Raw genomic sequence first — 23,024 nt, 5'->3', positions numbered from 1 at the left:
ACTACTCAGTGGTGCAGTTGGGGCCTTTGTCCTTTAGAAAATGTTAGATTTTGGATCCTATGAGGGCATTTACAAAAAATAAACAAATGCCTAAGGAAAGCCAGGTGCTGAGAGCTCTTTATGCTGTGTCAGTATCTTAGACCAGTGTTTCTCAACCTTTTACATAGGAAGTACCCCCCAACTTCTGAATATTTTAGTAAGTACCCCAACACTCAATTTTCCACTCTGAGAAATACAATCTTTTCCCCTTTACTGCTGGACAGCTGTATTTCTCATAAAGCAGGAGAGTTCTGAGTTCTGCAATGCTGTGTGGCAGTAGCAGACCACAAAACCCCCTGCTGTTCCTCCCCTCCTTCCCCCTCCCCTTCCTCCATATAGGAGCAAAGGACAACGCCAGCCAATCACTATGGCCTGACAGCAGGGTCATGTGGTGTTCTCCTCACACATGCAGGAACTTGTGAGGTCTGAGCAGGCACTAGTGGCCCACCAGAGTGGATATCAGCGTTCCCCTTGGCCGTCCCTAGGGCGGTGCGGGCCTGGGGCAAATCACACTGTGTTGGCCCCTCTTAAGATTTTTATACTGGTAAAATCTAGGCCTGTCATAGCTGTCAATTTCACTGCTCAGCTAGAGCAGTGAAATTGACAAGTGAGCCTGCCGGTAGAGCCGGGCTCCAGGACTGGGCAAGAAGCTGGGCTCTCCACCTGGCTTTCTGGGCACCAGGCTTTGAGCTGGGGAGGAGAGCTGCCGCCTGGGCAAGTTGTGGACTGAGGCGGAGGACCCAGGGATGTGGGCAGGTGGCAGGCAGCTGCTGCCCATCTTCAAGCCAGAACGCGGGAGGCTGTCTCTCGGCTCAGAGCTAGGGCGCAGGTGGCAGCTACCCAGCTGTGAGCCCAGCTTGTAAGGTGCAGGAGGCTGCTGCCAGGCTCCCACCTGGGAGCTGGGATTGGGCAGTTGCCACCCAGCTTCCCAAAAAGCCAGTGGCTGCTGCCCAAGCCAGCAGCTACCACCTGGCGTCCCAGGACTGGGGCGGCTGCCATCTACCTCCCAGCTAGGAGGTGGGACCAGGCGGGAAGCTGGCGGCTGCCACCTGCTTTCCCCAGAAGCCAGCGACTGCTGCTTGCCTTCCTTCACTGGGTTTTTTGCCATGTACCCCCAGCCTGTGTCTGGCGTACACCCAGGGGTACACGTACCACAGGTTGAGAAACTATGCCTTAGGCAAGGCAATCAAAACGCACTAATCCTCACTCATAACGCATAATGTTAAGTAGTTCAGAAGCAGGCCTGATGTCTGAACAAAGACAGTTCTAAGACAGTGAGCAAATACAGGCATTATAGATACCAGGTGGTACTTTAATTTCTAGCCCAGTCCTAATAATTCAAAATGTAAGTGATTCATGAACTGCAAAAAGTATTTTCTCAATAAAAACTGGTTCAATATGCACCACTAGTGATAGCACATAACAGGACAGTCTAAGCATGAGAATCTCAGTAGTTATGACACTTACCCTCAAATTAGATATTCCTTGTAAAAAAACATTACAGTACTCTAATGTGCAAATTAATTTGTTAATATAAAGAGTTGATATAACAAACAGGGAATAGATTTGAGTTTTTCTTAATATCAACACACAGGTAGAAAATGCCTCTGGCTGAAGTATCCAAAAACCTAACAGCTTCATTTCCCTGAATTTCTGAGAATAGCACATGACAATACAGGTATCAGAATGCTTGTGACCAGTGGGAAGTTAAGATTCCTGACTGGTTGTTGTAATGCAGTCAAAGTAAGTTGCTCAAAAGTAACATATTTAGTTTAGTGTGGGCATGGTAGACAATTCAGACTTTGGGAGGTAGTATTATGAAGCCAAGTAGCACAATCAGTGTCAGCATTATTTAAGACAAAATTTTCAAGAGAACCTATTTCTGCTGTTTAATGTTATCTTTGACTGTGTAGTACCAGAAACATTTAGTGAGTATGAGATAAACTGGGCAATAAAAATACAGAAAGTCTATAAAGCGGATTTCATGCCAACTCTCAGACCCCAAAGGAGACTCCAGCCTCTCTCACCTGTAATAAAGGTCGTAGAGAACCTATCTGTTGACAGCCACTTAACTCACGCCAGTCTGGGATTTTATTTGGTGACAACAATATCTGACGCCCTCTGTAATTACTGTATTCATAGATTATCCACCTGAAAAAACAAAATATACTTTCATGTTTATCAACTGTCAAGCATCATCTGTATTAATGCCAATTAAATACTGCTTCTGAAATTATAGGGGTATCTTAAATAGAAGTTTGCGTCACCAAAAAAGTAGTGTTTAAGTTAGTACTGCTAATGGCCAGGACCCTATTTCTTTTTAACTGGTCTCCAAAATAATAAAATCATCTTTTGATTTAGAGCAGTAGTAGATTTATGTTCAAATTTTAAAATCATTTAATTTCAAAATCACACACTAAAAAAAAATAAAGCATTTTTGTAGGTTAAAGAGAACATAAATTACAATACTTTTATGTATAAGGACGCCATTTCAGGAAATACAGCGGAGTGGTCAACCAAAACGGGTGTGTTTATATGCTACAAAAGCAGTCGACTTGTATGTCTTTATTCTGGCTTGCAGGAACTCCCTATTCACAACACACACAGGTGAGAACTGCTAGAGTAGAGGGGTTTGGGTTAAATACGGACAACTACAATACCGGGGAGGTGTAAGCAGAAACACACTGATCTGTCACCTATGTCTTATCCTAGAATGTCCCTCTCTGGGTATATTTTTTTGGCAGGGGAAAGTAAGAAAGTAGAGTGCCTGGATTGGGAGTGGAAAAGTTCTGTCTGGCACTCTACAGAACGTGCACAGATTTTCTGGCCACCTTATATTTGCAGGATCCTGCCAGAATTTGCCCCCGTAGCTGTAATAATACTGTAAGTATTAGACAAAACAGGTGGTGTGAAATGTGTTCATTATTCTGTATTACTTTGAAATGGGCCAGAGTGCAGGGCAGTTGTACAGTTCCCTCTCAAGTATGCAATTCCCTGCACTCTGATTAGCTGGGAACATCTGATAGACATACATTTTCAAAAACCTTACAGTGATTATGCAAATTTCTCTCTACTGTCTGCCCTAAATCCCTACCCTCTGACTAGCTCCTCAGTAGTCCTGCATGACACGCCTACAATAAATGTGTTCACTGCTTAAATTTCTAAACTCCTCCCTAAGCCTATCACTCATCTACCCCCAAATCATTTAATTTTAAAATGAACCATTCTGAGGCCTGGTCTATACTAGGGTTTAACATGGGTATAGCTACAGCTCTCAAGGTGTGAAAAAAGCGCCAGTGCACTGTAATAGTTAAACAATTTAGCCCAGAGTCAGACACCAGTTAAGGACCTGTGGATACACAGAGATGCCACAATCTGCCAGCTAGATGGAGGAAAAGACTGGTGGCTACAGCTGGTGGGAAAAGCTTCAACTGAACCACTGGAGAATGCAGTTCCAAAGTTTTAACACTGGCAAAATCATGTCAATTTTATACACTACACTATATATCAGAAAATATAAAATAAAAAAGACAAAATAGTAGAAACATTTCAATAGACCTGAAATTTATCCCCGCCCCCCACCAAATGTATAGGTTTTGTCTCAAACAGAGACATGTCAAAATCTCAAAATCCTTTATTAAATGGCATTTCTATCCTCTGTACAGCTGTACTTACGAGCTTCAATTTCAAACCTCTATCCAGTGAACTAAAGAAAAATCCCCACACTAGTTCAGTCAGATGAAGGCAATGGGATACACCTGAATAAGATCAGACTTAACTTTTCCAGGCAAACGCAGTGGTGAGCAAACCACAACCTGGGCTATCAGAGTTTGCAGTTTTAACTTTTAAAAAACTATTAAAATGCAAAAAACAAAAACAAAAACAGACCCACATTTTGGAAAAACATTCACTGAGGGGGAAAAAAAAAAAAAAAAGCTAATTTTATGTTTTAGGAGAGTAGTTTGGAGGTGGCATTAATATTAGGTTAGGCACCAAAGGAGTAGTCTTAATTGCAGTGCTCGTTTTCAGACGCCAAAGGATGACTTTTCAAACCACCTCAAGCCACATTCTAATTTTGTGTATGTGCAAATTTTGCATGTACAATCACCTGCATCTATTAAATTAGAAATTCCAATTTTATAAAAATGGCCTAAGAGTCTTAACTTAAACTGACTAAAGAAAGGAAATTCATAACTAAAGAGCTGATCCTACTTCTTACTCAAGTCAATAGGCATTTTGCCACCAATTTTCAGTGGAAGTAGGCTACTGTTAAAGTAATGCCTAGATAATACAGATAATACAGAAGACTTACTGAAACCATTCCCTGTGCATCAAGATAAGAATAGTACATCTTACGTGGATCATGTTACTGTATAAAAGCTGTGCACAATACACTGCAGAGTGGAAGCCTTAACTCAGATTTGGTTTGAGCTGATGGATTTGTTAGACTGCTACTTAAAGCCCTCTCTCTGCAAGCTGACTTTAATGGGGCTTCACATATCAGCTTCCAGGATCAGGGACAAAGGTTGTATGTGTTATTTTAAAATGAGATAATAGTGGGGACCTCCTTCCAAATGACATCATGCTATCTTCTTGCACTGTGAATACCTTTCTGGGTGAGAGGGGACCCCTCTTATTAGGAAGAGAAAGATAACAGTAATGATGGATTCAACTGGGAGAACTGCACGGTGAATTGCCTTCTGGGTGCAAAGTTTGCAGACCTCTTGAGATATCTAGACAGGCTTATGTGCAGTGCTGGGGAGGAGCTGGTGACTGTCATTCATGTAAGTACCAATGACCTAAAGAAAAGTAGGAGAGAGGTCTGGAGGCCAAATTTAGGCTAGTAGGTAAGAGATGAAAGTCCAGGACCTCCATGGTAGCATTCTCTGAAATACTTCCAGTTTCATGTGATGGACCAGTTAGACAGGAAGAACTGGAAGTCTCAATGCATGAATGAGATGGTGTAATTCAGAGGAGGGATTTAGGTTTATTGAGAACTGGGGAACCTTATGGGAAAGAAGGATCCTATACAGGAAGGATAGACTCCATCTATACCAAAACAGAATCAGATTGCTGGTATGTAAAATTGAAAAGGTCATAGAGGAGTTTAAGCTAAAGGCTGGGGAAAAGTTGACAGTGTGGAGGAGCGTACGGTTCAAACAGAGACATCCCATAGGTGAGAATCTATTCACAGGGATTCTCTATATCCTAGTAAACAAGAGAGGATGGAAGTTGATAATAGAGATAGAAACTGAAGAGAATCAGTCAAATGAAAAAAAGGGTCCCATTCAATTACATAACATGAAGGCAGACAACTAAATATTGAAAACATTTATAAATGCTTGTATACAAATGCTAAAAGTCTAAAAACTAAGGTGGGGGAACTTGAGTGCCTGGTATTAAATGAGGATATGGATATAATAGGCATCATAGAAACTTGGTGGAATGATGACAATCAATGGGACAAGGTAATAACAGGGTACAAAATATATAGCAATGACAGAATAGGTCGCACTTGTGGGGGAGTGGTACTCTCTGACACAAAGCATAGAGTCAAATAGGGTAAAAATCTTAATGAATCAAACTGTACCATAGAATCTCTATGGATAGAAGTTCCATGCTTCAATAGTAAGAGCACATTAATAAGAATATACTATCGACCACCTGACCAGGATGGTGACGGTGATTGTGAAATGCTCAGGGAGAATAGAGAGGCTACAAAAACAGAAAAATCAATGGTTAGTGTGGAGGTGGGTGCGAGGAAGTTTATGGCAGAGACATTTGTGAGACAGATCATCCTACAGCTGCAGCCATGACCACTGTGTGAGTCAGGGCGCAGTGTGCTGTAAATGTGTGGACAGATTGCCACAAGTGCAGCTTTACAAGTGTCCTGCCATGGAACATCCACTAACGATGTCGAGGCAGAGGCCCGCGCTTGCATAGAGTGAGCTGTAACACCCCTAGAAGGGGTGGGTTTGATATCTTGTAGCATTCCAGTATGCAACCTGAGACCCCCATTGAAAGATCCTTTGTGAGAATATGGCCTGACCCCTTGATCTCTCTGCCATGTCAACAAAAGAGTCTCACGCCAGGACATGTCTGACATCAGGGGAGTGTAGCTTCTTGTCGCTAGGAGAGACGTGTGATTTTGGACAGAATACAGGTAAGTGGACTGATTGGTGGAGATGAAATCCGGATACAACCTTGGGAAAGAATTTGAGATGTAGCCTCAGGGAAAACTTGTCCATGTGAAAGACTGTGTAGGCAGGGTCTGCCATCATGGCTGCCAGCTCACTGACCTGTCTGGTTAAAAGTGATGGAAACTAGGAATGCCACTTTCATGGAATGGGCCATGGTACATGTTGCCATAGGTTCAAAGGGCGGTCATGTGAGAACCAAGAAGACGAGGTTAAGATTTCACTGGGGCTTGGGTTTGACAAGCGATGGGAAGGTTCTGACCAAGCCTTTCATGAAGCGTATTGTTGCAGGGTGTGTAAAGATAGCCATCTTCCTTTCCCCCAGTGGAGGGATGCTTTAAGTGCTGCCAGATGCACATGGAGAGAGCTGAGAGCTAAGCCTGATGTTTTCAGGGCGAGGAGGTAATCTAGGACAACTGAGATAATCACTGTGCCAAGAGAATGGTGATGGCAGTGGGCCTATTCCAGGAAGTGACATCACTTCTCCCAGTAGCACATTCTGGTGGACTCTTTCCTGCTCTGGTTAAGGATCTGCTGGACTGGGGATTAACACACACGCTCTATGTTAGACACTTATCCAAACAAAAGGTTGTGAGGTGAAAAGAGCCCGGGTGGCAATGCCTGAGACTACCTCAGGCCTGTGAGAGAAAATGTGGGAATAACCGGAACCTGACTGGTGGAGGATTTCAAGAGGTCTGTGAACCAGAACTGCTGGGGCCAGTAGGGCGCTTAGAATGATGGCGGCTCCTTCCCAGCAAACTTTCCAGAGAACTTCAGGCAGAAGGGAAATGGGGAGGGAGAGGGGAAGGCATATTGGGTGGTGCTCACCTATCCAGGGGAGCAGGAGAGCACTGCCCTGAGAGTTGCTGCCTATGGCCCACTTTGAGCAATAGTCAGGGAGCTCGCAATTCATTTGTGCTGCAAAAGAGGTCCCACCAGGGGCTACCCCATCACATGAACAGGCCGGTCAGGACTGTGCTGTGGAGTTCCCACTCGTGGTCTATACAGAAAGTCTTGTTTAGCGTTTCTGCTGGGGAATTCTGAGCACCCTGGAGGTATGCAGCCTGTATAGTCACCAGGTTTCTGCCACATCAATTGCGGAGAACCAGTCTGTTGGAAGGAAAGCTCACGCAGAGCCTGAGTCCAGTCTTGCCCTTATAAGATTTATCATTTGCGTGGGTGACAAAATGGACTTCACGCAGACCCCTAGAGAGGCAAGGACAATTTCTTGCTGTGATTGCCCCATTATTAGCCAGTCATCCAGGTAAGAGAATACCACATGTTCCTGGTGCCTCATCTGGGCCACTATGACCACAAACACTTTTGTAAAAAAATGTTAGTGCTGTCGCTAGGCTGAAGGGAAGGATGTGAAATTGGTAATGTTGGTGTCCCACCTAGAAGCGGAGGAACTTCTTGTGAAATAGATGGATGTCCACATGGAAGGATGCATCTTTCATGTCAAAAGCCACAAACCATGCTCCCTCCTAGAGGGAATTATTGAGGACAACATAATCTGAAACTTCAGCTTTCTGAGGAATATATTTCACTGATGAAGAACCAGAACTGACCTGCATGGGGATGAGGAAATAAGGTGGCGTAGAACCCTCTCCCCTGGTATTCAGGCAGGACGCCTTCTATCGCACCTTTGAGAAGCAGGGAGTGAGATTCTTGTTGAAGAATCAATTGGTGGGAGGGATCCTCCAAAGGGTGTCAGGTGGGAGGGCGATGAGGTAAGGAGGTAAGAAAGAAAGAAAGAAAGAAAGAAACTCTATGGAGGATCCATGATGGATGATCTCCAGCCCCCAACTGTCTGTGGTGGTCTTGCCTCAACTGTGGGCAAAGAGAGCAAGGTAGCCACCAAAGATGACAGCAGCAAGGTAGCGAGGGTGTTGACCCACATGTCAAAAGTGACCCTTGGTCTGCAGCTGGGAGACAATGGAGGAGGTGTCAGTGGCCAGAGCTGGGAAGCAGGCCCTCTGGGACCTCTGTTGTTTACAGGGGGCAGAGGGAGCGCACAAAGAGGAGTTCCAGTGGCCGTTGATCATTCTAAAGGGCTGCCTGTGGCACTTCCTCCTGCAAGTTGGGGTGTAGATTCCCAGGGACTGCAGAGTGGATTGGGAATTTGTCAAGGAATGTAGAGACTCATCCGTCTTGTTATTAAAAATATTGGCTTCATCAAAAGGGAGGGAGGTCCTTGATTGTGTTTTGGACCTCCCTCGGGAAACCGGAAGACTGGAGCCAAGAGTCCCTGCGCATAACAAGTTCAGTAGCCAGGGAATGGGATGCAGTGTCAGCTGCGCCCACTGCAGCCTGAAGGGCCACGTTAGCCACCAATTTCCCTTCATCTACCAAGGCCTGGGAATTGGGTCTGATCACCCTCAGGGGACCTGCTGTACGAGTTAAAATCGTACTTAGCCAGCAGCACCTGGTAGTTGGCTATGCGGAACTGTAGCCCTGCCAAGGAAAAGACTTTCCTGCCCAGGGGATCCACCTTTTTGACCCCTTGTTCAGTTGGCTGGATTTCTGCAGCTCTTGATGAGCCTGCTCTGCAGCTGCTTGAACAACCAGTGAATTTGGGGCCGGGTGTGTGAACAGAAAAATCAGCTCCTTTGGCTGGCACAAAATAACTTCTCTTGGCTCTTTTCAGGGTGGGGGCACATGATGCCAGCGTATGCCAGACCATCCAGGCTGGTTCCAGTATGGCCTCATTTATAGGAAGGGACACTCTGAAGAGTCCCTGTGGCTGAAGGGTATCCAGACAACAAAGTTGGGGATCTTGGACTTCCTCCAGCAGAATTTGCAGGTTGGTAGCCACCCTCTGTAAAAGGTCTTGGTACTGGTAGTGATCATATGGTAGAGAGGGCAGTAAAGCATAACCATCTCATCCAGCAATGAGGCGGCTCCGGTTGGAACCAGCCGCATTGTTTCCGTATCTTCCTCCTCCTACACTGACAGAACTTGGTGGCGCATGGGGGAGGAATGATAAGACCCCTGTGATGGCGCCGGATATCTGTGGTATGGATCCGAGCAGGGCCAAAACGAGGGGTTCATCGTCTGGGTGAACCCCATGAAAAGTGGCACCAGGCCTCCCGGAGGGGGTCACAGCCAGGTGAGTAAGGGTGCCTCAGCTGTCTGTCCAGGATCCTGCATGGGGTATGGAACAGCTTCCATACAAGGAGAGATTCAAAGACTGAGACTGATCAAAAGACTGAGACTGATCAACTTAGAAAAGAGACAAGTAAGGGGGGAATATAATAGAGGTCTATAAAATCATGAATGGTGTGGACAAGTGCATAAGGCAGTGTTATCTACTCTTTTACGTAACACACAAACCAGGGGTTGCCCAAAGAAAGTAATAGGTAGCAGGTTTTAAATAAACATAAGGAAGTACTTCTTCACACAATGCACAGTCAACCTGTGGAATTCCATGCCAGGGGATGTTGTGAAGGCCAAAAGTATAACTGGGTTAAAAAAAAGAATTAGGTAAGTTCATGGAGGATAGGCCATCAATACCTATTAGCCAAGATGGTCAGAGATGCAATCTCATGCTCCAGGTGTTCCTAAACCACTGACTACCAGAAGTTGGGACTGGACGACAGGGGATGGATCACTCAACAAATTGCCCTCTTCTGTTCATTCCCTTTGAAGCATCTAACAGGATAATGGGCAAGATGGACCATTGATCTGACCCAGTATGGCAATCCTTATGTTCTTATATCAATATTTTAGATGAACTCAAGACCTGCTTCCTACAAGATGAACAGCATCTTCCACTCCAACACAGTCATCTTGTAGGAAGCAGTCCTTGAGACTGTCTGTTGGCTCAGTAAATAGAAATGAGATTAACAATGTACTGCAGAGTAATACTCCAATGGGATATCACTTATCTTCTGTTACAAAGTATTTTTTTTCATTATTTAATGTTTAATTAATTTCCAGAGAAGCAAAAAGTAAATGTAACTTACATGCCACCAAAAACTTGAACAGAAGCTATTCGAGGATTGTATCCTAGGAATTGAAGATTTAAGATTTCTGTAGTAAACTCCATTTTCTTCCCCTTGAAACTTTCCTTTTCAAAGAGGGCTATGCTTGGTTCAGAAAGCTCCTATATTAAAAGAAAGGGTCCTATTTAATATGTTTATAGCACTCCAGACGGTCACTGAGAACATTAAGCCACAAAGATTCTGCACTCAGAAATTCCCTACCCATTCTTTCTCACTGGCAGCAGGTTATTAAACCCCCACTTACCCAAACACACACACACACGCACGCACTTTTTGCATGCAATAGATAAGTCTAACCTTGTCACAATGCATATGCACTGTTAATTAATGTTAAACCAATTGGGCCAATCAGATGAAAATCACTGGGAAATTCTCATCTCTAAACCCACAAAAAAAAAAAAGCAGCTTTAAAATGATCTTTATGGCTTAAAATATTGATAGAATCTTCAGCTCTCCCCACAATGGACGGTCACTTGAGTCACACACTCACACCTCTTGTTTTTAAGTCCTCTCATAGGACATTATGATTTTAATAATTGACTAGAATAAATCCTCAAGATTAGTGTTTCTGGGGTCAAATTCATGGAATTCATCCCTTCCCACAGAACTGTGCTTCAGAAAATAAACCCTGGAATTTTTTTAAAAAATTATATTTTTAGCCCTTCTGAGAGAGAGAGAACTGCCTGTGTCTGCAGAGAGAACTGCCTGTGTCTGCAGAGAGCTGAAACAATAGCTCTGAGAGCTTATGCATTGCCCCATTCATTTCAAACAGTGCCCTGTGAATTCCATGCGTCTGTGGACTGCCCAATTTGACAATTTAAAATTTTCGCTCACTTTTCCTGGCTAGTATTTGTATTTTGATTAAGTCATTGTACTGACTAGTTAAAGAAAGAAGATGACTAGGGAAATGTAAAAACCGAAGTTCCTTGGTATAAAACTAACCAGGGTAGCAACACTAAAGCATAGCAAATGACTCAGAAATAAGCTATACTGAAAGAGAGGTAGAAAAATGGAGGAGAAAGAAGCCCTATGACTTTCAACCACACCTTTCATTCCTGCTTTGCATTTTCATGACTCAGCAACAGCCACAATTGCACAACAATCTCTATGACTATAAGGGTAAGCAGGTCAGCTGGAAGTTTTTAAACCTATAACTCGTTCATCACTTTACTGCGTTGTACAAAATTGGCACCCAACTTACTAGAGTTTACACATGTACACATGCATCTAGATATGTCAGAGTTACTAATTAAAAATTATTTGACTGCACCCAATTGCGTTTACACACTTCACAGAAGAAGAAAGATGACATGGTCCCTTGCTCTGAACACCTTACAATGTAATTTCAGACATGACACTGGAAGGGCATGAAGAGATAGCCAGGATTTACTAATCAGTTATGCAATTATTCAGGAGATGCTAGTGTACAGCATGATGGAACAAGATTTTTCTTTCTTTTTTTTTTTTTTTTTTAAATAAATAACTTTATTGACCTAGAGGGAAATTTTCAAGAGTACCTAGAGGATTAAAGAACGTTAAGTCCCAATGACTTTCAAAGGGAATTGTGTTCCAAAATCCCTCAGGTGCTTTTGAAAATCAGCCCCTTATGTGTCTCATTATAAGGGATTTGAATGTGGCAAGAGTAGTGGCCTGCTGCATTAGGTCAGGAAAGGTGCTACATGTGCAGAAGTGGCATGGAAAAAACGAAGATGTTTATGGGAGAAGCAGGCAAATGGGGTATGGAAACAACCCGAGATCACTGGAGGAGCGACCAAAATATTGACCAGGAAAATAAATATCTGAAATAGAAATCTTAAACCTTTGCAGAATTATTAAAGTGTGCTTTACCCATTTCTGCCTGTTGCTTTTTACTCTGTATATTGGTTTGCCATTACACAGATACTAATACGTAGAAAACTGATTGCCTTGCCCAGCTCATCGTCCCCTCAATGAGTTAACCTCTCAGGAGAAGTAAGCAGCAGCATATGGAAGCAGATAAAATGGCATGAAATTGCTTTATACTTATCTGCTAAGCCTCATATGGCCTGTGGTAGAACAAACCTTAGCCGTCTTTATGAACTCTAACAATCAAGTGCCTGCCATCGGTTTGTTTGGTCAACAGAAAACCACTATTCTCCTTCACAAAGTACAAAATTTTCCAACAGTAAATTTATCCTTCTACCATGGAAACAGATATAAAAAACTCAATGATGGCTTATCCATGGTCTACACTACACAGTTAGGTTGACACAAGGCACAGCTTACATCAACCTAATTATGTCAGCATGCACACTACAAGTGCCCTACTACACCAACATAATAACTCCACCTCCACCAGAGGTGTAGGGCTTATGTCTCTGTAGTTAGGGCAATGAACTGTCCATGTAGATACTGCGGTTACTTACATGGGCTGTTGGCTGTCGTTCTTGTTAATTTCACAGCTCTGAAAACCTGACTGACAGCCCGGGCTATCACCCCAGGATGGGTGGTGGGCTCCAGCTAGAGTCCAGCTGCTGCCGGCTCTAAGCCAGATGTTCCCGCCTACTTTTTGTTTGTTTATTTTTCTAACCGTGTCTGCATCAGCAGCATGGCAATGGAGTGCAAAAAGTATGACATACACTTATGGGGGCTCTTTTCCTGAGTTTATACAGTATCTAAATGGCACCTATTTAAATGGTATCTAAACAGGGCTAGTAATGATAATTATTACTGGTTCTCTTTAGAGCAATAATATTATTTCCTAAGAGTTACAAAATTATAGTATTATAATAGCCAAACCCAATGAAGAGGGACAACAGTTTACTTCTTCTCTTCTAAAATTAGTACCAACACATAGTAATAGCAATTCTAGTTTATCACTCGATTTCTTGACTACGTTTTGTTTAAATTGATGTTAGCTTTAAAATTTATTTGCATGATTCTGCAAATGAGCTATTGTAATGATCTATCATGGGCTTAAATAAACTCATAAAACTGACCCATTAAAGAGTAACGGGCACAAATTAAAATGTCATTTGAGCTCCCATTTGCTATTAAAATATTATTTGATTTCCTATTTGCTGGCACCAGAATAATAATAATAAAAAAGTATAAATTCCATATCTGCCATAGAGATATAGAATTCCGATTTTTTAATATATGAGGTGCTGAACCTTCTTTGGAAGAATGAACCATTGAGTGAGTGAACAGGAATGGAATTTTCATAATTAAGACAATTGCACTGTATAATTAATTTAGTTCTTGTACAGTTGCATTGGTTGAATTCCACTTTTCATGCACATACAGTATGGATAGCAATAGGGAAGCTACTCCCCATTGTCCCACTAACATGCTTGAACCCTAACTTGGAGAAACAGCAACAAAAAGTAGTAATTCAGTTTCCCTGCCGCTGGCATCCTTGACTCCTTCACTACAACTGCTATCAATAATGATGGCAGTTTTTGGTTCATGCACCGAGACCAACAAATGCACTACATATAGCTACGGGATGGTAACAACTTGTCCCTGGTACTACTTTTACTTCACTGTCCTTTATATGGTTGCAAAAATGAGAAGTTAAATACTCCCACTATGAATGTATTTATTCAGGTGTACTTACAATATTTACAACATGTAGAGATTTAAGGCTTGTTTGGGGTGAACATCCCATTGCTGACAGATTAGGATAGGTTCCTTCTTCTAATACATACTGATTACCAGAGAAATCTTCTTCATCATATGCAATCCAACTGCAGAGAAGGAAAAAATCTGATAACTAAAGTATTCAACTCATAACCAAAATTCTGTCAACGCTTCCCAATATTCACATGATGAATTGCAAAACATTTTTTCTTCCATTGAACTCCACAGTTGGTATGTGAAACTGGATACTTCACCCTTCTCTAATTTCAGACAGTTGTGATTTTTGTTTTAAAAACTCTTTACCATTTCAGCAAAAACACCTGAAATTAAATTTGTTAGTCTTTGAAGTGCCACAGAACTCTCGTTGTTTTTGCTGTATACAGACTAACACAGCTACGCCTCTGGAACTCTTTACCATTTCAGTGATTTTGCAATAATCCTAATTCCATGCTTACCTGCCACCCAAAACCTTGGAAGACTTTGTAGCAAATGAATCATCAATATAACTGGTATTCTTCTCAAATATTTGTCTGTTACCTTTGAATTCTGGCTCTGAAAACAGCTGGACCTTCAAAATTGTAAAATATATATATTAAAAGGGTATTTTATAACAACTCGTTCAGCAACCTTTAACCAGATGAGCCAAACATTACCCTCCATCCATGGTTATATTCACATGTATTTAAAAACCCAGAATTCTTCAGTTTTGCAACATTAACTTCACATATTTTATTATCCACAGGAGTTATTTTTCTGAAAGACTGTCAGGAAATCAGGTTGAAAAATTACTTTCTGCAGTAAATCATACAGCAACATACAAAACAGTTCAACAACTGCTAGTAAATAGAGATGGACTCTTTAAATATCAGCCAGAATAGATTTTTAAAATTTCCTTGTAGGAAGACAAGAATTAATAAATGGTCTATAAACTCATTTGTCCTGGTTCTTTAGTCAGCTTAATTTTAGAAATATATTTTCTCTTCCTCATTCATATCAAACTACCTACTGTCAAAGGCAAGTTTCTTCTATGTTCAACGAGCATTATTAGCTAACAATATACTTTATTTATGGAGGAGAAGGGGTTTCTATTTAATCCCCCCATTTTCATTCACTTATATTTTTCTTTTGAAGTTTTAACTTGGTGAACGCTGAATTCATGAGAAGAAACTATGTTAATTTCTGAATATTAAGTCCATAGAAATCAGGAAAGGCCATATTAACTCTGCATTTCCTCACTTCTGTGCTTAATTTTTAACACTTGATACTGCACTAATAACTCCTTTGCTCCTGAAGTTTTTAAATGCTTGAGGGTCAGGAAATCAGGTAAACAACAGCTGAGTGGAAGGGCTGATGGGGAAAGCTAAAGCAGAGATGGAGAAGATAATGAAGCCAGAGAATGTCAATGTAATGAGGAGGCGTGGCCTCCCTTGGAGGCCAATGTTCAGGGACCGACACACACCACCTGGTGGCAGAACTGGGTGCATCACAACCTGCCAGTTGGAAGCTCAGGGACAGGACAGGAAGGGGAAGTATAAAAGTCAGACTGCAGCTCAGTCAGGGGAGAGCCGCTGGAGGAGGAGGTGGTTTTCTCGCCTGCTGCAAGAGTGGACCCCCGCTGCACCGTGTAACAGACAGACCTGCCAGAAGTGCCCGACCAGATGGATGCCAAGGAGCTGCTGGAACTGCTGCTCGTAGTGTACCCAGGGGAGAGGGAGGACAGCCCCATGCTACAGGTATTCTACAAAAGTGGGTGCAGGAAGTAGCCCAAGGATAGCTGACTACAGTCTGGTTGTGTTCCTCCCTGAACACCAGTCGGCGTGTTTCAGCTGGAGCCCCACTGACCCAGTGGTGGAACAGTCCACCCCTGTGAGGGCCCTGGGCTGGGACCCCATGGAGTAGAGTGGGGCCAGGTCCCTTACTCCCTGCCACCCTACCCCTGGTGTGGCCAACTGCCCTCCACTAGGCTCGGAGGCCTCTGTCGGTGCTTGTCCCTGCCTAAGAACCCTAACTGTTTGCTGCCCCGCCCTGCCAGAAGGGCCAGGCACACTGACTGCCGCTAAGTCCTCCCGCTTTTGCCTCTAGAGCAGTGTTTCTCAATTTCTTTCCACGCACGGAACCCTTGCACGCCCATGCCATGCCCTGGGAACCCTTGTGCCACCATGCCATACCCTCGGAACCCTTGACCGCCCATGCCATACCGTCCGCCGAAAAGTCAAGGAAATCTTCCTCTTTTCGGCGGCACAGTGTTTGATTGATTCAGCAGCGCGCTTTCAGGGCTGCTTTCGGTGGCCCCATCAGCTGCTCAGTGGCCCCATCAGCTGCTCGGCAGCACCGGATTTTTCTCACATTCGGTGGCGCGGGACACTTTCTTCGCGGAACCCTTATGCTCATCCCACGGAACCCTAGGGTTCCGTGGAACACCATTTGAGAACCACTGCTCTAGAGACTTCCCCCACTAGGCAGACTATGAGGAGGCGTGGCCTCTCAGATGCTGACATCAAGGGATGACCACGCCTCATTACATTCAACTACTCCCATAAAGAGGAGCACAGTGACACAAAACTACATATTATTGGTAGTTACTGAACATTACAGGCTTTTCTTGAATTTGACAGGATGTAGTAAACTCCAATCCATTCAATTATTTTGGCATCTTAGGCATTTGCTCACCTGCCTAGACATTTAAGTCATTTGATCAAATTATTTTGACAGAATGACTGATTTTTTTAAAATGTATATGCATTACACACACTAGAGTATATTTTTTTTTACAAATGTAGAGAAGAACCTTACCTTGAATTTCCCTGTTTCGCTATTGATGGTATCCTAAAACATTTGGAGAACAAGAAACAGATATTAAGAGTAATGAAATAATGCAAAAGCATTCATAACGGTACGGCTTTAAGAACCTACCTAAATCTAAGTTTCATTGGAAAACAGGAGAAATAGCTACAATCGTTAGGCAGAAATTCATAAAATGTAGTAATACAAAAAAAAAGTTTCCTTACCGCAACTATGGGCTGAACTGAAGAGATCTTACAATTCTTGCCCCCCCAGGCCTCAATGCTGGGATACAGTCCTTTATCAAGTATGTACTGCTCTCCTGTAAAGTCAGGATTCTCATAGACTACCCACCTGAAAAAACAGATAAAAATTGTTTTTCAAAACACTGGTGAATATTCATTATTGTAGGTTTTAAGAATATAAGAATGGCCATAGTGGGTCAAACCAATGGTCCCATCCATCTGGCCCAGTATCCTGTCTTCCGACAGTGGTTAATGCCAGGTGCTTCAGAGGGAATGATGAACAGAACAGGCAATCATCAAGTGATACAAGAAACACAATGTTACTGATATTTCCAAAGGACAAGTGTATGCCTGGTACATCGTTAAAAACAAAATTAAAAGAAATAGTACATTGCAACAACCACCCCGCAGTACTGCGAGGTGCTGAGCCCCTCCTGCTGCCACAGGTGTCACTGAGAGCTGTGAGTGGTCAGCCCTTTGCAGGCAGCACGCAAAATCCTGCAAAATTAGGCTCCCATATTGTAACATGCAACTCAAACATGGTTTTACACTTAAAATATCTATAGTAATAATAGTCATGCTTTGGCACCATAGATATACTGTGTATGTATTAAGATTTTGGGCAAAACAAAAACAAAAGAAATTTCAACACACTCTTCAACTTAGACCCTCTTCTGGCTTGTGGTAGCTATATATTTTATCTAGTGAGATCCTCAATTGTTTTGTCCGTGATTAGAGAGAATGTTTTGAGGGGTTTCAAATCTAAAGCTTTTACTGTGTGACTACTTCTATAATTTTTATTTATTTATTTTCTATGTTTAGCCCTTCTCTTGTAAAATGTGAGGCTGTTTGGAAACAAATTTTTGCATGACAAACAAAAGCAATAAGGATACTCTGCTGCGATAACATATTATGCATTTCATGAAAAATTAACGTGATTGAAGAGGATTTTTTATATGACATCTCACCAAAACAAAAACATTCAGCTCATATGCAAAAGTCTGCTAGGGCAGAGTGTCCTTCCTGCCAGGAAAATACCACCAGCAGGAAGGACTTTTTCCCACAAAACTAAATGTTAAAACAAAGTCAAATACATTAAGATTTAAAGGTTTTAAGGCTGCATGAGATAAGTCCAACCATATGCACAAGAAAGACCACTGAATTTCATCTAGTGATTTCTACGTCAAGCCCATAACTTCTAGCTGAACTAGAAGTTATGTTCTAGAAAGACATCCAAACTTGATTTAAAGAATTCAAGAGATGGGGGAATCCACCATAACCCCAAGTAAGTTGTTCCAATGGTTAATTACTCTCACTGATACAAATGTGCACCTGATTTGTTATTTGAATATATCTATCTTCATTGAATCTTCTTATGCATGTGCGTGCTACATTAAGGAGCCTCTACTATTAGAAGTCTGCTCCCCATGATGTAAGTACCTTCAGCTCTTAACCTTCTCTTTGTTATAAGCTAGATATATGGAATTTCTTTAGCCTTTCTCTGTAATAATTCTTCAAATAATTTTTTAACTTTTTCCTGAACTTTTTTCCCATTTGTCAACATTGTTTCTACAGTGCAAAGACCAGAACTGGACAAAATATTCTAGTAATAGTCTCACTAAAACTGTGCAGGGGTAATCATCATCGTCCTACTTCTATCAATATTCTCTCTTGCTTATGCATCCCAGAATCATGGACGGAGATTGGGGGGATGTGGAGGGCACTGCCCCCCCAAAGTGGATACGATGCAAAGGCAACGTGTGGGGAGCACTCAGATTTTTCCCTTGTAGTTGATCCTGCTTCCTCCCTACGGAGGAATGTTGGAGGGTGGGGGCTGAGGAGTGACGCCAGGAGCTCTATGCCTGCCAGTCATTTTCCCCACATGGGCTATGTAAGAGGAAGGCAGGAGAAAAGCAACCCACACAGCACAGTTCCCACTTCAGGCAATTTTCAGCAAGAGCCAAGCAACTGAGCTGTTTCCCAACCTGAGTGCTCAGCTGCTAGTCCCAATTGAGGGTGGGGGGAAGGGAGGGAGAGGATGAATGGACTTCCCCTGCAGGAGCCACCGGGGTGGGTCAGACCCATCCCAGCTACAGGAAGCTCTGCATTCTCTGTCCCGCTTCCTGCCCCCATCGCTCCTCAGCTGTGGGTAGGAAGGATCACTGTATGGGAAGTTGCACCCATCTGCCCAACCCCTGTGCATCCGGACCCCCCGCACCCAGAACTCCCCCAATAAGCCCCCCGCACCTGAATCACCATCCCACCGAGCCCCATCCCCTCCACCGAGCCCCCCCAAATATAGAAGTCAAACTACGCCCATGCCCAGAATTGCATTTCATAGAATCTTAGAAGATTAGGATTGGAAGGGACCTCAGGAGATCATTTAGTCCAATCCTCAGCAGAAAGCAGGACCAACCCCAACTAAATCATCCTAGCCAGGGCTTTTGTCAAGCCGCACCTTAAAAACCTCTAAGGATGGAGATTCCACCACCTCCCTAGGTAACACATTCCAGTGCTTCACCACACTCCAAGAGAAAAAGATTTTCCTAATATCCAACCTAGACCTCCCCCACTGCAACTTGAGACCATTGCTCCTTGTTCTATCCTCTGCCACCGAAAACAGCCTAGCTCCATCTTCCCTGGAACCCCCCTTCAGGAAGGTGAAGGCTGCTATCAAATTCCCCTATATTCTTCTCTTCTGCAGATTAAATAAGCCCAGTCCTCTCAGCTCTCCTCATAAATCATGTGCCCCAGCCCCTTAACCATTTTCATTGCCCTCTGCTGGACTCGCTCTAATTTGTCCACATCCTTTGTGTAGTGGGGGGACCCAAAACGAGACACAATACTTCAAATGTGGTCTCACCAGTGCCGAATAGAGGCAAATAATCACTTCCCTCAATCTGCTGGCAGTGCTCCTACTAATGCAGCCCAATATGCCGTTAGCCTTCTTGGGAACAAGGGTACACTGTTGACTCATATCCAGCTTCTTGTCCACTGTAACCCCCAGATCCTTTTCTGCAGAACTGCTGCTTAACCAGTCGGACCCCAGTCTGTAGCAGTGCATGGAATTTTTCTGTCCTAAATGCAGGACCCTGGACTTGTCTTTGTTGAACCTCATCAGATTTCTTTTGGCCCAATCGTCTAATTTGTCTGTCACTTTGTATCCTAGTCCTACCCTCCAATGTATCTACCACTTCCCCCAGTTTAGTGTCATCTGCAAACTTGATGAAGCAATCCACCCCATCATCCAGATTATTAATGAAGATGTTGACCAAAGCCAGCTGCAGGCCAATCCCTAGAGGCACTCCGGTTGATACTGGCTGCCAACTAGAAACCGAGCTGTTGATCACTACCCGTTGAGCCCGATAATCTAGCCAGCTCTCTATCCACCTTATAGTCCATTCCGCTAACCCATACTATTTTAACTTGCTGACAAGAATACTGTGGGACATTGTATCAAAAGCTTTGCTAAAGTCAAGGTATAACACGTCCACCAGTTTCCCCACTTCCACAGAGCAAGTTCTCATCATAGAAGGCAATCAGGTTGGTCAGGCATGACTTGCCCTTGGTAAATCCATGCTGACTGTTCCTATTCACCTTCCTTTCCTCTAAGTGCTTCAAAATGGATTCCTTGAGAACCTGCTCCAAGATTTTTCTGGGGACTCAGGTGAGGCTGACTGGTCTGTAGTTCTCTGGATCCTCCTCCTTCCCTTTTTTAAAAGATGGGCACTGTTTGCTTCTCCTCTTTGCTCTCTTAGCCATCACATCACACTCAGAGCTCGTGTTCAGTTGCACTGAAATCTGCTTATAGGTAACACCCCTGCCCCCATACACCACAGAATTTCACCATGTCGTAATGTCCACATCATCAACTTTCATACCCTAATGTATGGAAATAATATGGAATTTTCATTTTACTTCACTGTAAACCAACTTTCACTAGATACAAGTTCACTATAAGAGGACATCCCTGTACCGAAGAACAGATTCTATTGACAAGGGGCCTGATTTTCAGCAGATGTATAGTGAGATAGCTCCACTTTAATGAAGCTATGTTGATTTATACTAGCTGAGGATCTGAAGTGAGGAATACAAAATTCATAAAATAAACAAAACTGGAATGCAAGCTTTGTATAATTTGTCCACGATGAACATATTCTTATAATTCTTCTTTACCTCTCCTTCTGACTCATGTATAACTGAATCTTTTAACATGTTATTCACTAATCATTTAAGGCACATTCCAGGACACACCCAAAGCATTTTAAAACTACTTAATCAAAGCGACACAGGTATGTATGGCAAACCAACCACAAAGTTAAAACTTTGAAGCATGCATACACCTGTAGGTCATATATGCCAGAAGCTTTGAAAATGAAACTGCCTTGGCCAATCCCTCAAACATGTTTACTAGCCTTTCAATTACACAAGCATCAGGGTATCACTACCTTTCATGAATAGTCCTAACAATTTTTTTTAAATGACCTCAAATTATATTTCAAACTATATTTACTACTGTGAAAATAAATATTTATGATATTCTAAATCTAAGTGGGAATGTTAATACATGACAGAGCTCTCCTGAGCATCTCTCCCTACTATGCAAAACCACCCTACCTCCATCTCCCACCTGTTTACCAGTTGGTAGCACTACCATGATATCACATGATGTATCCGAGAACAAACTATAGTACTGATTCAGGAAAGCATCCCTATTCAAGGCAGCACTTATGTGCTTAACTTTATGCATATAATTAAGTCCCACTGAAGTCAATGGGACTTGAGCAAATAGGTGCTGTCCTTAACAGGAAGGCACTTATGCGTGTGCTTTAGGGGTTTTCTGAATTGGGCCCATTTGTGGGTTTATGGATCAAAACCAACACCTTTAAGGTCACTCAGAAACCAGCTGGAAGCCAGTGCAAACAAATGAGCAGGAGTAACACAATCATCATTGGAAGTACTTCTACAGCCACATGCTGCACGAGATGAAGTTTGAGTGGTCTTCAAATATCTCACTCTCTAAGGTGCATCGCAGTAATCCAGTCTCAAAATAATAAAAACCTGTATAACCTGGTCAAGGTCTTCATGCAAAAGGAAGTGTCACAACCTCCTTGGCAAGCACAGTATGGAAGAAAATACACTTCAGCTACTGTATTTGGATAGCCAGATGTAGCTGGGGATACAACATGAACCTCGTGTTGCCAACTTAAATGAAAAAAATGAAGACATACTCTCTCAGCTAGAGTGAGCAAAAAATTTCCACCAGCTCTGGTTGATTTCTCTAGCCCATAAGCTGTCTTTATTTATACTGAGCCTCTGCCAGGCAGCTTTCATTTCAGTCCCAATCTTAGCTAGATACCGGATATCTCTAACTACACCACCCAGCTCAGATGAAACAGAGATCCAGAGAGGGATGTCATCTGCATACTAATCATATTATATACCTCATACGCCTAACAGCCTCTTACACACACTGAATGGGAAGGGGTGACAAAACAAAACCCTGTGGGACCCCACATGACAGAACACTTGGGACAGACAAGCCACTAAAAGGCAACTCCATCTACTCCTGCTAGCATCTGCAGTCATGTCAACAATACTTTTTGTGGCCAACAGCTGAAAGACAGCTGATAGATCTAAGCAAATAATCATGGATAACAATGAGAATTGTGGGTACTTGGGACCTCTCAGGATTAGTTCCTACATCTCTACAACTGTCTGTAAAAAAAAAAAAAAACCACTTCTAGAATAGCACTAACCACTTTTTAAACGTTATTTCAGGATCATTTTATTTAGTAAATAAGGCCAGATCTACACTATAGACTAATTACTTGAAAATTAGGAAAAAGGTAGTCAAATTCAAGGAGCAGAGCATAGTAAACAGAAGTCTATGGGAACTGGGACTAGGGGAGCTTTTTGTCTAAATTAAACAAGGACCAGAACCAAATTTACTCTTAGTGCAAGACCCTAGTTCAAGTTTAGTCCAATCAAAATTTGCACTTGGCAAAATAAGTTACAATTTTATTATTAGTTTTTAAAACATACATTTAACAACAAGCTCAAAATAGTAGTGATTGTGAGCCTGACGAGTAATAAACTAAGCAGGAAATCAGAAAAATTGTACACTCACAAGAAGT

At 42.7% G+C, this 23,024-nt stretch overlaps 1 protein-coding gene across 2 annotated transcripts in view; it reads right to left on the bottom strand.

The window, feature by feature from the left end:
- CRYBG1 (crystallin beta-gamma domain containing 1) overlaps positions 1 to 23,024 on the bottom strand; it is a 130,743-nt gene that overhangs the window by 8,596 nt on the left and 99,123 nt on the right. For both annotated transcript variants that reach the window (XM_067546540.1, XM_067546541.1), the window contains 6 exons: positions 16,870 to 16,996; positions 16,655 to 16,687; positions 14,317 to 14,429; positions 13,839 to 13,968; positions 10,202 to 10,341; positions 2,067 to 2,190 (listed from right to left, as the gene is read on the bottom strand). In XM_067546540.1, the coding sequence (XP_067402641.1) occupies positions 2,067 to 2,190; positions 10,202 to 10,341; positions 13,839 to 13,968; positions 14,317 to 14,429; positions 16,655 to 16,687; positions 16,870 to 16,996 (667 nt within the window). The remainder of the gene's footprint in view (positions 1 to 2,066; positions 2,191 to 10,201; positions 10,342 to 13,838; positions 13,969 to 14,316; positions 14,430 to 16,654; positions 16,688 to 16,869; positions 16,997 to 23,024) is intronic.

Source organism: Emydura macquarii, unplaced genomic scaffold (genome assembly GCF_026122565.2).
Source record: "Emydura macquarii macquarii isolate MOO-44397 ecotype Brisbane River unplaced genomic scaffold, CSIRO-AGI_Emac_v2 contig_1146, whole genome shotgun sequence".
Taxonomy (NCBI): Eukaryota; Metazoa; Chordata; order Testudines; family Chelidae; genus Emydura; species Emydura macquarii.
Note: the sequence above shows the minus strand (reverse complement) of the source record. Positions and strands in the feature narration are given on the sequence as shown.